This window comes from Odocoileus virginianus, chromosome 11 (genome assembly GCF_023699985.2).
Source record: "Odocoileus virginianus isolate 20LAN1187 ecotype Illinois chromosome 11, Ovbor_1.2, whole genome shotgun sequence".
NCBI classification, from domain to species: Eukaryota; Metazoa; Chordata; class Mammalia; order Artiodactyla; family Cervidae; genus Odocoileus; species Odocoileus virginianus.
This window is the reverse complement of record NC_069684.1, coordinates 44,181,255-44,197,964: the sequence shown is the minus strand read 5'-3', so window position 1 is coordinate 44,197,964 and position 16,710 is coordinate 44,181,255. Positions and strand designations below refer to the sequence as shown.

The 16,710-nt window shown below is 39.9% G+C and overlaps 1 protein-coding gene across 1 annotated transcript in view; it reads left to right on the top strand.

Moving 5' to 3' along the window:
- The window catches only part of PLD5 (phospholipase D family member 5), a 394,479-nt gene that overhangs the window by 365,911 nt on the left and 11,858 nt on the right, over positions 1–16,710 (top strand). The window contains exons 7-9 of the mRNA XM_070474362.1: positions 7,216–7,352; positions 10,996–11,164; positions 14,993–15,107. Coding sequence (XP_070330463.1) covers positions 7,216–7,352; positions 10,996–11,164; positions 14,993–15,107 — 421 coding nt within the window. The remainder of the gene's footprint in view (positions 1–7,215; positions 7,353–10,995; positions 11,165–14,992; positions 15,108–16,710) is intronic.

Sequence of the window (16,710 nt, the reverse complement as noted above, 5' to 3'; positions counted from 1 at the left end):
AAATAGAACTAAAAAGCTCCCTTTTTTGATATGTGTACAGGTCAAACAATGCAGCAGCATATAGCCTGTCATCTAAAACATTTTACTAATAAAATGATCGCATATATTCAATTTTGTTTTCTCTTAAGACAACCCTGTAAGACAAGAAAATCAGATATTATTCTCAATTTGTAGATTAGTTGCAATAGGAAATTTTCCAAGGAAACCTTAATCCAGATTAATGGCAACATTAATGGTAACATGACATAAATGATAACATGACACCCCAAGAGTCCAGCAGAACAGCTGGAAGCAGCAAGAAACAGGTGAATTATAAGCATATCTCAGATAATTGCTGGATTTTGAATTTACAGGTTGTATCTTAGAGATGAGTGAATATGGTTGTTGCATAAATTTAAATTCTGACCCTTAAAAAAGTGGGGGAGTCCTCCTTTGTTGATCCCAAAGTTAACATATCTACTTCAGAGAGAGGGCCCAGGCCTTTAGTAAAATCTATGAAAATGCAAGGGCTTTGTTATATTCCTTGTGCCAAGTCACTTCAGTCCTGTCTGACTCTTTGTGACCCTATGAACTGTATAGCCCACCAGGCTTCTCTGTACATGGAATTTTCCAGGCAGAATACCAGAGTGGGTTGCCATGCCCTTCTCCAGGGATCTTCCCAAGCCAGGGGTTTAACCCCCTTCTCCTGCAACTCCTGCATTGCAGGTGGATTCTTTACCTCTGAGTCACTGGGGAAGCCCGGTACTACAAAATAGGTTGAGCTTTTTTAACAGTCCTTTCCTTAAGCTATGGTCTTTTAAACCATGTGAACCTTTGTTTTCTATTTTATTTATTTAATTATTTTAAATTATTGTTATTTTATTTTCCATTTCATATTAATATCTCAAGCCTACCTTTGAATTTCAGTTCAACAGATATTAATTCAACACCATTTTTTACAGAGGAATAAAATCTTACAGACATAAGGTAAATAAAGGTCAGAAAACCCCCAAAATTGGAATTGGTATCATTTGCCCAGAGCTCCTTGGTCTCACCTCTGTTACAGATTAATCACATTTTTGTAGCTGTTGGTTATCTCTCCCACTATTTTGGGCTTCCCTGGTAACTCAGATGGTAAAGAATCCACCTGCAGTGTGGGAGACCTGGGTTCAATCCCTGAGCTGGGAACTGGGTTGGGATCCCTGAGTCATCCCTGGAGAAGGGAACAGCTACCCACTCCAGTATTCTGGCCTAGAGATTTCCATGGACTGTGTAGTCCACGGGGTCACAAAGAGTCAGGCATGACTGAGCAACTTTCACTTTCACTTTCCCACTTTTTTATAAGGCTTCAAAGGTCATATACTGTACTCTCTTCATCATTGTTACTTCCAATACTTCCCTTAGGCCTCCCTAAAGCAGAAGTAAATGTTCAGTAAAAAGTTCCAGGATACATACAGTTTTCTGAGTATATGTGCCAAACAAATGTCAAGGCAAATTTATTTAAGTTCAAAATATTTGTTATAAATTATCTTAAAATAGTGTATTATATTTTTATAAGCTTACAGTCCCAACACTAAGTTAACACACAAAATATATATATTTGAGGGCCTTAAGAATTATCATTCCCAAAATTAGATTTTAGGTGATTAATAACTTAGCATGTTTATATATAAATTTAAATAGTGATGTAGATATAAATTATTTCTAATTTTCTCATAAGACAGAAAGAGGTATTTGGTTATATTTAAGTATTGATCTCTAATAACTTGGCGCTGAATCATTCTAATTTTCTTACATTCCCTATTGAAATCAGAAGATAGGAAGAACAGACTGAGATTTTTTTGTCCTATTTTACAACAACAGAGTGAGGTTTTTTGTCCTATTTTGTAGAATGCTTTTTAGAGTTCTTAAGATAATGCATTTTATTTCCGAGATAAAGACTAGTTAGTTCAAGATCTGTCTTTATTGATCTGGGTGCTAGAAAGATTTAATTTCTTGTTGTTTATTGCTTAGTTCATTCATCCACCACTCATGTATACTGTAGTTATTTAGTAAGTGAGGGCGGACGTTGAATAGAACTTGGTGCTGCTCTGAAAAATATAATTAAATTTCCCTTTAGAATCTCAGCTATATATTTTAACTACATTTCAATAGATTTATTGAGATATAATTTATTACCATAAAATTCATCCTTTTAAAATGTAAAAATCAGTGGGTTTCAGTATAGTCACAGAGTTTCACTATCATCTGTATACTTTCTAATTTTAAAATATTTTTATCACCACAAAGGAAAAAGCCATACCTGTTAGTAGTTGCTCTCCATTTTCCCCTTCTCTCAGGCTCTAGAAAGCACTAATCTACTTTCTGTCTCTAAGGATTTGCCTTTTTCTAGATACTTCATATAAATGAAGTAATATTGATACAATATGTAGTCTTTTGTAACTGATTTCTTTCACTTAGTATTAATAAAATGGTTTCAAAATGCATGACTCAGTTCTTTTTCCTTTTATGGCCAAATAATTTTCCATTGTATGGATATATCACATTTTGCTATCTGTCCATCAGCTGATGGACATTTAGATGTTTTTACCTTTTGACTATTGTGAATAGTGTTCCTATGAACCTTCATGTACAAATTTTTATTTGAATACCTGTTCTCTGCTATTTTGAGTTTTACTTAGGAGTGGAATTGCTGGGTACTGTTGTAACTCTACCTAAAACATTTTGAGGCATTGACAAACTTTTTTAAATTGGCTGCACCATTTTGCAGTTCCACCAGAAATGAATGAGGATTTCAATTTCTGCACATCTTAGTCAATACTTGCTATTTTCTGCTTTATTTTAGCCCTCTTAGTGTTTGTGAAATTTGTCTTATGGTTTTGATTTGCATATTTTAATGCACTTACTGATCATTTGTATATCTTTTTAAAGAAATGTCTATCAAAGCCTCTGCCCATTTTTCAGTTAGATTGCTTGGGGTTTTGTTATTGAGTTGTAAGAGTTAATTATACATTCTAGATACAAGGATGTATATGATTTGCAAGTATTTTCTCCCATTCTGTAGACTGTCTTTTCATGTTTAATTACATTTTAGCATATGTATTCTGGGAATGGAATATGGATTTTTTTTAGCCAGGAACCTGATATGAAATAAAACCCTACTAAAGCAAGAATTTAATGAATATGCAAAACAAGGTACATGTAAATATAAGGTGTTTATTGATGTAAGAAGGAAATAGAGATTACCTATAATCAAGGTGCCTCAAGAGCACTTGATTGGTAACAGATCATTGAGAGCTGAAACAAAGAAAAGGATCTGTATTTTCCTTCTCTTTGTATTTTTCTTTGAAATAAAGAAGTACAAAGTACAAGGGTCAGAAAATTAATCCAGGAATGATAAGAAAACAACAGTCTTCTCTCTGATTAAACAAGCAGAACTAGTTAATTTCCTCCGCTAGATCAGAGAACATGCAAGTACTACCATGACCCCAGGGGTGGAAGTACTAATACAAATAGTCATGTGTTTCTTTAATAAACACATGTAGCACCTGCTATGCTCTAAGCATTGGGTTAGGAAATGAGAATATAGGAACCAAGACAAGCACTAGTAAGGGTCTATTCACACATAGATGGAAATACCTAGAGTAAAGCAACTCCAGCTAGAAGTAGAGGTTGGGGAGTCACACAAGACTCCAACACTTAGTAATCTAAGAAGCACTCTCACATTCCACAAATATTTACTGAGCATGTCATAGGTGCTAAGCATGGCATGGCACCAGGCTCCAGAGACAAAAAACCAAGCAGCTCACAAGCTGGTAGAGAATCACACAGACAAATAGGAAGTACAATGTAGCATGTGCTGGAATGAAACTGCACAAAGCAGGAATTTTATATCGATCACTGATGTATGCCGAGTACCTAGACTAGAGCTGGTTGCATGGCTGGTATCAATACTTAGTAATGTTTGATGAATGAATGAAATCAGGTGCAGAAGAGGAAGAGATCCAGACCAGGAGTAGGCCATTCTCTTATTTAAGCCTCAAAGGCAAATCATAATGAAAGATTTGTTACTGTTCTCACCCCACAGGAAACAGAGGCTCAGGAAGTGTAAGGTACATGCCCAACCTGCTACAGGTTATAAGGGCTGGAACCCAGCACATCACCAGCATGTAAATGCTGCATCACCAAAGCACAGTATCCAAACTTATTAGACCATAGCCAGTGAAAGAGACCAGAGACTCTGTCTAAATTTGCTCCTTCCTGAAACCAAAATCCAGTTTGGGGAACATGCAAGGAAGTTCAGGAAATTCCTAACTGAAGCAAAAATATGGGCATTTGGACACATTTCAGAATTGACCTGGGCTCCTGTCTAGAGCTAAGATCCTTAGCTTCTTCATGGTAAGCTTTACCTGTTGGGTAAAGCAGACCCAACAGGCTGAGGGAATTAATTCATTTGAATATTCATTTATTAATGGAGATAGAAGCATGAGTAAAACACAATTCCTAAAATCAAGATGGTAGCCATCTAGGCAAAGGAGATGAGACAGGTGCAAGCGATTTTAAGTTTCAATATGCTAAATAATATAACAAATAAATCACATTATGGGAAGACAGAAGAAGGAGAAGTAGCTTCTGGGTGACAATATAAAAACGTTTCAGGACTTCCCTGGAGGTCCAGTGGTTAAGAGTCAGCCTGCCAATGCAGAGACACAGATTCGGATGCCTGGTCCAGGAAGATCCCACATGCCTCGGGGCGACCAAGCCTGTGTGCCACAACTACTGAAGCCTGTGCACCCTAGAGCCTGTGCTCCCCAACAAGAGAAGCCACCATAATGAGACGCTCAAGCACTGAAACTAGAGAGTAGCCGTAGCTCGCTGCACCTAGAGAAAGTCTATGCACAGCAGCGAAGAGCCCGCACAGCCAAAAATAAATAGTTTTTTTATTTTTTTTAATTCCATGGAGGAGATAATATTTGAACTTGAACTTAGAGAAAGTATGGGACTCTGATAGGTAAAGATAGGGAAACACTTCAGCCAGAGGGATCGGCAGGAGCAAATACACAGAGGCAGACAACGTGAAGGCAGGGCCATGGACTGACGATTATCTTAGTTTTGGACACAGAAGGCATGATAGCGTGCAAATGAGGGAGACAGAAACGGGAGAGCCAGGGTACAGAGGCCGTGCATACATCTGCCCCAGTGAGATCAGGCTGAATTCCAAGAAACCAGGGGTCCTGAGAGAAACACACGTCTGTTTGTCTTATAAGCACCGTGGAGACAGGGAAATGAGTTCAGAAGATATATAAAAGTGATGCCCAGCAAACAGCACCAGTGCCTGAATGAGGGAAATAGCAATCTGGAGTAAGAGGGAAGGACAACATGAGAAACTCTGCAGAAGCCCACACCGTATATCTTAGTGATGGATGGGGTGTCTGCCTGGGTGTGTGCTGGGGAAAAGTGTGGGACTAGCATTGGATTTTGTTTGTTTTTTTATTTATGTTTTATTGTTTTGTTTTGGGCTTTTTTGTTCTGGTTTCTCTCCTATAGCATTTATTTTTTGTTTTTTAATACTTAGAAGTTCATCCTCATTCCGAAAGAAAAGTGATTTAAATCCAAACTTATTCTGATACTCATCGGCCAGGACAACATTCTGAGTAAGGGTGCCTGGTAGGCGTGGCCCTTCAACGTGCTCCTTCCTCAGCCCCATGCTCCTCCTCAGCTGTGCTCCTCCTCAGCTGTGCATCCAGTCCAACAGCGTCATCTTCCCTCTGTCTAAGCTGAGATAGGGACTCCGGCCAGCACAGGGTGGGGAGTTGCTCCCAAGCATTCATGAGGGCCGCTGACCACCAAAAGTGGCAGGACATTTGGTGAAGGACCCAGGTCTGCCGTGCCAGGCAATCTTCCAGAAACCATTTATTTGGCCTCTGATACTAACCAGAGGAGCCTGGCGGACTGCAGGCCATGGAGTCGCAAAAGAGTCAGACACTAAACAACTAAGGACTCATTGCATTGTTTGTGTTCCTTCGTTTGGTGTCTTGCTTGTCAGAGTGATGTAGGAACTACAGAAATGCTCCTTCCAGTCTTGTCCAACGGGAAACCAGTAAGAAAACCAAAGTACATCTTTTCCTTTCTATAATGAAAAAGTGAAAGTGAAAGTCACTCAGTCACGTCCAACTCTTTGTGACCCCATGGACTATACAGTCCACGGAATTCTCCAGGCCAGAATACTGGAGTAGGTAGCTGTTCCCTTCTCCAGGGGATCTTCTCAACCCAGGGACCCAACCAGGTCTCCCGCATTGCAGGTGGGTTCTTTACCAGTTGAACCACAAGGGAAACCCAGGAATACTGGAGTGGGTAGCCTGTCCCTTCTCTGGTGAAGCTTCCCGACCCAGGAATTGAACCGGGGTCTCCTACATTGCAGGGAGATTCTATAACAACTGACCTACCAAGGAATCCCTCTTTTCTATAATAACTTTATCTTAAAAAATCATACTTTGGTAAGATGGAAACCACTTTGAGCAACATAATAAAAATATCTCAAGTATAATTTGCCTCTTTGCTCATTTTTCTCAAGTCCCTGTCTCTGCTTATGAGCTTGGCATCTTAATAGTCACTTGTTTTTCCTCTAGAATTACTGATGATCCTTTCTCCACAATCAACCCTCCTCTTCCTCACTTGATGAAAACATAGGAGAAAAGAAAAAACAAAATAAGATTTTTAGACCGTGTGTCTTGAACATCTTTACAGCCACATTACCTTTGAAGTGAAATGACTTCTAGCATAAATAGCTTGCTGTATGTGTGTGTGTGTGTGTGTGTATATACTATATGTGTGTGTGTATATATATATATATATATACACATACATACACTGCATGGTAATATCTGAGAAAATTAACTATGTATGATATGAGTGTGTGCCAGAGTCACATAAGTTTAGAACTGGAGAACTTCCATAAAGATAAAACACGTGTGTATTGAAAATGAGAATTCCCTCCCCAAACCAACTTAAAGGACAGATTTGAGACTCATCCCACCTCGCTTTGATTTCTACTTGCTTCAACTTTGATAGAACTGCAAATGTGTTTGTCTAATCTCATAAAGAACTGGAACGTGCAAAAATTGGCTAAAAGGCAAGATTCATTTTTTACAAAATTTTTTAAATAACAACAAAAAAGAGAAAACCCCAGATGGTAAAAACTAATACTCTAAAAGCTTGTTTTTTGTGTCTTCACAGAATTCTCCCAAACTCTTTTGCCCTAAAAACAGAAGCTTTGACATAGACGCCATCTACAGTGTGATAGATGATGCCAAGCAGTACGTGTACATCGCAGTCATGGACTACCTGCCTATCTCCAGCACAAGCACCAAAAGGTCAGTGCGTGTGTGCTTAGTACCTGGGCTCCAGGGCGAGGCGCGATGCTGAGAACCACAGGAAAACACATCCTGGACACTGGGATGCTATCAAGTCACAGAAGGTTGCACATTCACATCTTCTCAGGGTGTACTTGCAGCTCACCCAGAATGCATCTCCTCCCTCAGCCCATTTTAAGGACTCAGGGTCTCATCCCATAAATTACTACCTCAGTAATTTACATTATAAGCATGACAGCAACTTTAGATTGAAGATTGGGTTGTGATTTGAAAATTGTTTGGAAAAGTAAATTAAAAATTATTAGAAAAAAGTTTTTTAAGTTATCAGTTGACATGTGCCTGAAGGGCATACCAAAACTAAGTAGGTCTGCCAAGATTTTCTTTAAAAGAGGCATCCCTTTGTTGTACTCTTGTTGGTCTTCCTTAAATGCTAAATTTTCATACTATCTTTTTCACTTACGGGAGAAGCAAACTTAAAATATGTATGTTCTCAGCAATCCATCCATCTGTAAAAGGAACATGCATTTTAAAATTTAGAGTATTTTTAATATTCATCACTGTGCAAGTGTGGAAATACTTGGAATAAACAGGAGCAGGATTTATGCCCCTAAATCATTGCATGCATAAATGCATGCCTCGGACCCAAGTATTGCCCACTTTTGCTTTCTTGCTGGGAATGCAGAGTTTGGGTGCTTGTAAATGTTTTGAATAATCCAGTTAACCCAGGAAAAATTTCCAAAGTGCACATTTCTAGGAGTACAACCTGACACCTTTTAAATTTGGAAAATTACAATTTCAAATTAACTATTTTGCTGAGGTTAAGTAATTTCATGTGCCCTATATTGCTTGAATATTGTTCATATTGCCAACCTCACATATGCATAATATACAACTTCTTTATGCAAATGACTTTAAAATTACAAAAGATGTGTTTCTCCCAGGAAGTGATTACCCCTAATGATGATCAAAAAGTATTTTAGGCTGCAAGATACACATTATTAAGATACTTTAAATATTGTGCACCCTTTGAACATTCATGGATTTTTTTTCCACATACTTTCATTTTTTTAATCCCTCCTTTTCATGTTTTGCCCATTTATTGTTTATTTGATTTTAGATTTGTTTTAGACTTCAGCTTCTCTTTGGGAAGAATTTGAAACAATACATTTTGCCTGGTCTTCCAATTATTCCAAAGGAGAGTAAGGTTAAGTTTATGACTTATTCAGTTGGGATAATAATTTCATAGGATCGACATAACCTTCATTTCATGAAGTTCCTTCAAACAAACAAAATTAAGATCCTTCATAGCCAAGGGAGAAGGCATTAGCATGGATAATCTAAAATATCTTGGAAATATAATGAGGAAAGAGATTGGGCACCAGCCACAGAGCAATGCAGAGTCAGAGCAGGTGTCTCTCAATTGGAAAGATTTGCATCTTTTTCGCAAATGAAGAAGGCAGAGAACGAAAAAAGTGAAAGTCAAGCATCCCTTTCTTTGAGGCTCCATAGACAGAGTTGCTTGAATTTTCCAGGCAAGAATACTGGAGTGGGTTGCCATTCCCTCTCAAGGGGATCTTCCCTATCCAGGGATCGAACCTAAGTCTCCTACATTGCAGGCAGAATCTTTACCATCTGACCCACCAGGGAAGGCTCCAGGGAGAAGCTGAAGCTATTCTCAGGAAGGAAAGATGAATCAAATGCAGCTGCAGAGGGTCAAGAGAACAGCTGAGGGAGAAGGGGGAGGATGCCTTATCCTCTGAATTAGAGGGAAGGAGATAAGGATGTGTTGCCATCAGGGTAGAAAGTTGAGGAGAACCATGGTTGAGACCCCCAATTTTGTGAATGAAGGAAAGAACAAGTTTCTGTAGGGTGGGGTAACAGAATAATTACAAAAGATACAGGAGGTGGAATTAACCCAATACAAGGATAGAGGTTGACAGATGGTATTGAGAACCCTGAAGGTTGAGATGACTTTTTCCAGTAATCCTTAGCTTTATGACTATAGAAATACACCAAAGGAATAACGGCACTGATCCAGGATTTAGATTCTGCAAAGAGACAAAGGAAGGGAGAGGGGCAACTATCCTCCAGGTGATCAGAACTGAAACTAGGCTTGTCAGAGAAAGGAGACCAGGAGGAGCTGATGCATCAGGAAAAAGTAGAGGGATCTCGGATCTGGGGCCCACACAGGTGAAAAGTGAACATGTTAGTTTCTCAGTCATGTCTGACTCTTTGTGACCCCATGGACTGTAGCCCACAAGGCTTTTCTGTCCATGGGATTTCCCAAGCAAGAATACTGGAGTGCGTTGCCATTTCCTTTTTCCAGGGGCTCTTCCTGACCCAGGGGTTGAACCCAGGTCTCCTGCATTGCAGGCAGATTCTTATGATCTCAGCCACCAGAGACGCCCACACAGGTAAAAGGGCAGGGACAAATAAAAGAGTGAAAGAACTTGAAGGACAGGAGGCTGGGGTCAGATATAAAGAGGAGACCTTTGGAGGTAAAATTATTAGGCAACTCACAGGCTAAGGTTTTCAATAATATATTATTAGTCCAAATAATGGATTGGCCTAGAATTAGGCAAAGATTTGTATGAATAAACAGAAGGTCTACAAATTACAGAATTAAAGAGAGAGCAATTTGAGATTTGTCTTTAACATGGGAAAGCTTATTGTTTTTGATTTTTAACATGAGAACTACGTTACAGTTCTGAAAGAAACACGGTGTGTGCTGGGGGGAGCAGTGGCTGGCTCCTAAATCAAGTGGACAGGTTGTGGTGGGCAATACACAGTAGGACTTTAGGAGAAACTGTGGCCTAGGAAAGAGTCCAGATTTAGTTGAAGTAAAAAGTTAAGAATTCAGGGAAAAGGCTAAACCTATAGGGGAAACTGTTTGCCTAATGAAGTCTTCCAAGGTCCCAGAGTAGTGGAGGGGCTTGGCAAGGAGAGATGAAGACAGTTTGGAAATAAGAGTGTGGGAAGCTTGGACAACCAGAGCAAGATCTCATTTGGGGGGGCACTTATCAAAGAAGAGAGGTTTAAGAAGCATGTGGTAGTGGTCAGTATGTCTGTGCCCTCAACCCACCCAACCTGAGGCCCTGATAGGAAACCTCATTTTACGTAGGATTGTACCTGCCTAAAGCACCATTTTTCAATGTTCTAAGCCAGGAGGCCAGCATTTTATCAACATATCCTACAAGGTTATTTATATTATAGATTAGAAGCTGATCTAATCTATAATATAAGTGATCAAGTAATGATCCAGTTAATGTCAATGCTCTCTGTAGTGTAGTAAATTTCTTTCCCGAAAGTAACTGATTTTTTTTATCTGTAAGGATATTATTTCTACAGTACTTATATTATAGATTAGAGGCTGATCTAATCTATAATATAAATGATCACATAGTGATCAAGTTAATATCAATGTTCTCTGTAGTCTAATAAATTTCTTTCTCCAAATTAATTTTCTTTTATTTTATCTTTATGGATATTATTTCTACAGGACTTATAAATTAGAGGCTGATTTAATCTATAATATAAATGATCACATAATGATCAAGTTAATGTCAGTTTTCTCTGCAGTCTAGTAATTTTTCCCCCCAAACTGACTAATTTTATTTTATCTGTATGGATATTATTGCTACAGGACTTACTGGCCAGACTTGGATGGGAAAATCAGAGAAGCATTGGTTTTGCGGAGCGTCAAAGTTCGACTCCTTATAAGCTTTTGGAAGGAAACTGACCCCCTCACATTTAACTTTATTTCATCTCTTAAAGCTATTTGCACTGAAATAGCCAACTGCAGTTTGAAAGTTGTAAGTATTGTATTGACTGAACTATTAAAATCTTATTTCCTTCATACATCTGTGAAAGCTATAAGCACACAAATACACATACGCTTCCAATCGGAACTAGGACAATAATCTCTGAGAGTGAAAAATACCTCAAAAAGTAGGTTGAGTAGTTTTTCAAGATAATCATATCTTGCCCCAAAAAAGGAGACTAGATCCCAAGTTTCCTGGTACCAGCCTAGCCCTCTTTATCCACGCTTTCAGTTGCATCCTCTCCATTTTGCTTGAATTTCCTCCTTCATCTACTATTCTTATTTGTAAGACAGTGAGCAGCAGAGCCTTGGAACATGCACCAGCACAGACTCCCCCAGCCTGGGATCCTGTCCTTGTTCCAGGTCCCTCGGGCCACATGCTGACCCATCTCTGCATCCTGTGAGGGAGGCAGGGTTGAGGATTCATACAACTCTAAATGTGCTAGCTCGCTAGCTTATCTTTAACTCTCCTCTGGTCCACACATGTAGCATCCGCATCCTCCCCTCAGGGCCCTTGTACATGCTCTTTCCTCTCCTACAACACTCTTCTCCATGCTTTACCTGATTGATGCCCGCTAATCCTTTAGATCTCAGCTTTCCCCAACCTCCACTGCAGACATTCAACAAATGTATACTGAGACCTCTTCTAAGTGATGAAGTTTTGCACCATGCATGAAGCATTCAGGGACCCAGATGACACAGGTCCACTGTCAACTTCGATACATGGCTCCCAAGATTTCCTTGAGCCTCAATACCCCAAGGCCAGTCAGAGGAAGAGAATTATTGGAGGAGTGCACAGGAGGCCCTTAAAGGGAAAGTCGCTCAGTCTGACTCTTTGTGACCCCATGGACTATAGAGTCCATGGAATTCTCCAGGCCAGAATACTGGAGTGGGTAGACTTTCCCTTCTCCAGAGGATCTTCCCAACCCAAGGATTGAACCCAGGTCTCCCACAGTGCAGGCAGATTCTTTACCAGCTGAGCCACAAGGGGAGCCCTATGAATTAGATCTGCTGCTGCTAAGTCATGTCAGTCGTGTCCGACTCTGTGAGACCCCATAGACAGCAGCCCACCAGGCTCCACCGTTCCTGGGATTCTCCAGGCAAGAACACTGGAGTGGGTTGCCATTTCCTTCTCCAGTGCATGAAAAGTGAAAAGTGAAAGTGAAGTCTCTAGTCGTGTCTGACTCTTCGCGAACCCATGGACTGTAGCCTACCAGGCTCCTCCGTCCATGGGATTTCCCAGGAAAGAGTACTGGAGTGGGGAGCCATTGCCTTCTCCCATGAATTAGGCCTAGAGGAGGTGAAATCCCTTTAACCTTCATTCTCTGAAGGACAAACCGTCTCCATGCTCAGCAAGGCCCCAGATGTCAAAGCATCAGAATATAGAAAATAAGACAAAGCTAATACAAGCAGAGGCAGAGGAGAGTACCTGGGGCCTATGGCACATGATGCATTTGCTCCTATGTCTGCTCTCTACTTTCCCTCAGAACAACTCAGTTGTCTCCACCAACCCCCTTTCCTGGCCCACAGCACACCTGCCACTGAAGCCCTGTCAGTTGAAATCTCTGGCATGAAATGTTAAGGGTTCTTATTTAAGATTTACAAGAAATTGCAGGGAAAGTAGAATCCATCATCTTTAACCTCTACGGTATTTACTCAGCTTCATCTTTTTGAATACATATGACCACATTACTTGAATAAAGCAAACATTAATAGTTCCCTGCTGGACATTTTATAAAACAGAGACTTCAATCTCTGTATAAGCCAGGCCATGTATGTCTAAGCATCAAGATAAGCCTAAATGAGAAAGAATCTTATGGCCCCAATGCCAAGACCACAGATGGATGAAGAGCTTTTCTAAGAAAAGTGAAAGTTGGGATCTTGCACATAGCATGTCTTCAGGAGGCACTGATAAAGCAGATAGCCTGGTAATCCTCATCCTGAGTATGTATGTACCCTCAGCCCTGGCTTTGCTAGTTTGTATCCATGAGGTGGCTCATGGAAAGAGATAGCACTCACCAAGCTTTCCTAGTTAAATGAGGGTTTTTTAAATAAATTAACAAGCTGCTTTTTAAATGTCTTTGCTGTCACCTACAGTATGTTGGATGTCTAAAAATATGTCAGTGAATACAATATGATCTCTGATGTCATCTTAGTCCCCCAGATAGATCTGTTTTCCCTCTTTTGGGTCATCATCAACTCTCTGGAGGAAATGGGCTCTCAGTCAAGTCTCAAGCTGTGATGCCATCACTGACTTAAATTAGGACGCATAATTTATTCTTTCTCAAATTTGTCTCAATTCTATAGTAATATCTTCCTCAGAAGGAAAGAGCCCATTGTACAGACAGGTATTGTGATAGAATATCCAAGCAGAATGACTGCTGGCTGTTAATCAGTTTCGTGTGACCACTCAAGTGTAAAACCATGACATAAGAGCATTCACAGGTTATTAAGTCCATCTGAAGAGTCCACAAAGGCTATATGTGAACCCATCAAACCTGACACAGATTTTGCAGAAGATAGGAACTGAGGAAATAAGGTGATCCAGGCTACATTGCCTGTAATCATGGTAACATGGTAGTAGCAGAACCTTCCTCTGGAATGTGAAGTAGGAAATTCTTAGGTGGTAGATTTAGGCCTGTGTACCATTGATCTCAAAGGTTCTACCAAAAAAAAAAAAAATAGATTAGAATTTTCAGGGCTGGAAGGTACCTTAGAGATCACTTAGTTTATCACTCCTTTCTCAACCTGTGTGCATGTGTGCATGCTCAGTCATGTCCAACTCTTTGTGACCCCCATGGATTGTGGCCCACCAGGGTCCTCTGTCCATGGGATTTTCCATGCAAGAAATGGGAAAAACCAACTCTCATTATCTCTCCAAACCAAATTTAAACACTTACAGTTTTGAAACTATAATGATATCTCCATTTTTAGGTATCATCTCATTTTTCCTCTCTGCCTCTTCTCTCCTTCAAATACACATGATTCTACAAGTGTAAGACATTCTGGAAAGATTCCATGCAGTTTTGAAAATGTTCAACGTTTTTCAATGTGGAGGAGACCTGAGGTCCTAACGTTAATGTGTCTTCTGCGAACTCAGTCACAGTTTAAGCCTCATCTGAGCACTTGCCCATTTTAGCAGATTCCTGAAGCCACTCCTGATGTCATTCACCTCTCTTAGCACCCCCATCCCCATTCCAGCTGAACTAGAGTGCTGCTTTTGGATAACACTAGAATTGAAATTCAGGACTCATGGTTTGCAGTTGTGATTTTTTTTTTTTTTTGAGTTGCTTATTAAAAGAGCTTGTAGACATAGGTGTTTAGATGGAAACTATTTGTTCTTTTTTAGCAAAACCTTTTTTTGACCTTTGGAAATCCCCAGTCAATTCAGCTAGTCATTGACATGGGCCTGCTGCTTCTTATAATATATGCAGCATGTAGGAAATCAGTTCATTGGCATGCTTGACAGAAAGTACCCTGAGGCATAGTTAAAATGCCAGTGCACCCTGATGAATAAGATGATAAGAATTAAACAACTTCTGGCCTTCATCCTGTTAAAAGAATGAATTTTATGTTCATTTTATAGCTTAAAAGTGTTAATTATAGACCTGAATGAGCATGTTCACTTTTTCTCTTGTTGCCTATATGGATTTGAGACCAAAAATAGCTTCAGCTATATGAAGTAACAAGATTGCAGTTTTAATAACTCAATATGAGGTCTATTGCTGTTCCTTGGATAAGAAACCCTTTTAGTGTTTGAACAAAACCAAAAATGTTCTCTATATTCACCTGGTTTATTTATTTATTTATTGTCTTACAGAAATTCTTTGATCTGGAAAGAGAGAATGCTTGCATTACAAAAGAACAAAGGAATCACACCTTTCCTAGATTAAACCGCAACAAGTATATGGTGACGGATGGCGCAGCTTATATTGGTAGGTGTCAGGGCTGTGAGGTTCCTCAGCGGATCATGCAGGTTAGTGGTAACCCAGCTGCACTCTGCTGTACCCCATGGCGAGGAAGCCCCTGCCAATGAATGGGGGTCCCCAAGGTCAGGAAACAGGAGAGGGAGGGCAAAGAGCTCTTCAACCAAACATCTTATCTATGGCTTGGTTCATAGACCAGGACACCATACAGGATGTCTTCTCATAAGTGTTTTGCAGAAATTCCATGGTCCACTTGTCTTATTTTGTGCTTCGTCACTCAGCTGTGTCCAACTCATCATGACTCCATGGACTGTAGTCCACCAGGCTCCTCTGTCCATGGGATTCTCCAGGCAAGAATACTGAAGTGGGTTGCCATGCCCTTCTCCAGGGGATCTTCCCCGCCCAGAGAATGAACTGGGGTCTCCTGTATTGCAGGCAGATTCTTTACCAGCTGAACTACCAGGGAAGCCCTATAGGCAGGAAATTGGATGGTTCATCAAAGGCCAGTCCTGGCACTAGAATGAACCCAGAGCTCATTTCCTACCCACCGTACCACAGCCAATCTGTCATGAGTAATGGGGAAGCCGACCATTGAAATTTGATGTCCAAATGAACACTGTCTGTGCAATAATCCTACACCTGCCATTTTTTAAATAGCTAACTTTGGACAATTTACTTAAGCTCTCTAAAACCTCAGTTCTCTCATCTGTAAAAGGGAGTTGACTAGTTTCTGCCTCGTAGGATGATGTTTAATTAGGATAATATGTACAAAACACCTTGCACAATTAAAGCACCCAACACATAGATGATACCTGATTCATGTTAGCTATTATTATAAGGTAATAAATCTCCAGACACAGAAACAATATGTTATTGGTTTATTATTTACTAAGGGATCAAATCTATTCTACTTTCGCATGGCGTGTATGGGTCCAGGGTAACCTCTTTACTCCTTCTGTCCCAAGCAGGGTAGAAGTTATTATTTATAAAATGAAGGGGCATAGATTACAAAATAGCTGGATGGTTGTTACAATGTCCAAATGAAGTAGAAGAGTCAAAGCAGAAAAGAAAAGCACGGGTGTGGAATGAAGGAATATGAAATTTGCATTATTTTTCCAAATTCAGTGAGTAAATAGAAAATATGCCCTTTCACTTTGTAAAGCACCTTACTTTATTTGATTCTCTTAGCAACATTGTCAATAGGGAAGGCAGCTTTAATCACCTACAGTTTAGAAATAAGGAAATTGGGCCATAAAATATGAAATGAATTAAACTTGCAGATGTAAAGGGGAGGATTTTGGAGCTAAGTTTCAAATGCCGGGCATCCAGAGCCCTCACCCCCTGTAGCGCTTCAGAAGTCACTGTCGTCGGCCCGTGGAGACACTACCTCCTGTGTCAGTGTAGAGATGATCTGTCTTTTCCCATTTTGAATAGTTGTGTGTCTTATTAGTAGAATAGAGTATTGAAATTTTAAAAAATGTCTATCATTCCAGTTCTAGAATGTAAGAGCATTGTTTTATTCATATTGTCCCTCTCAGTGACACAAGGTGTGATAATTTAGATTTTCTCATGTTCATCAGTGCATGGAGGATACCGTGAAATGAGCTTCTTT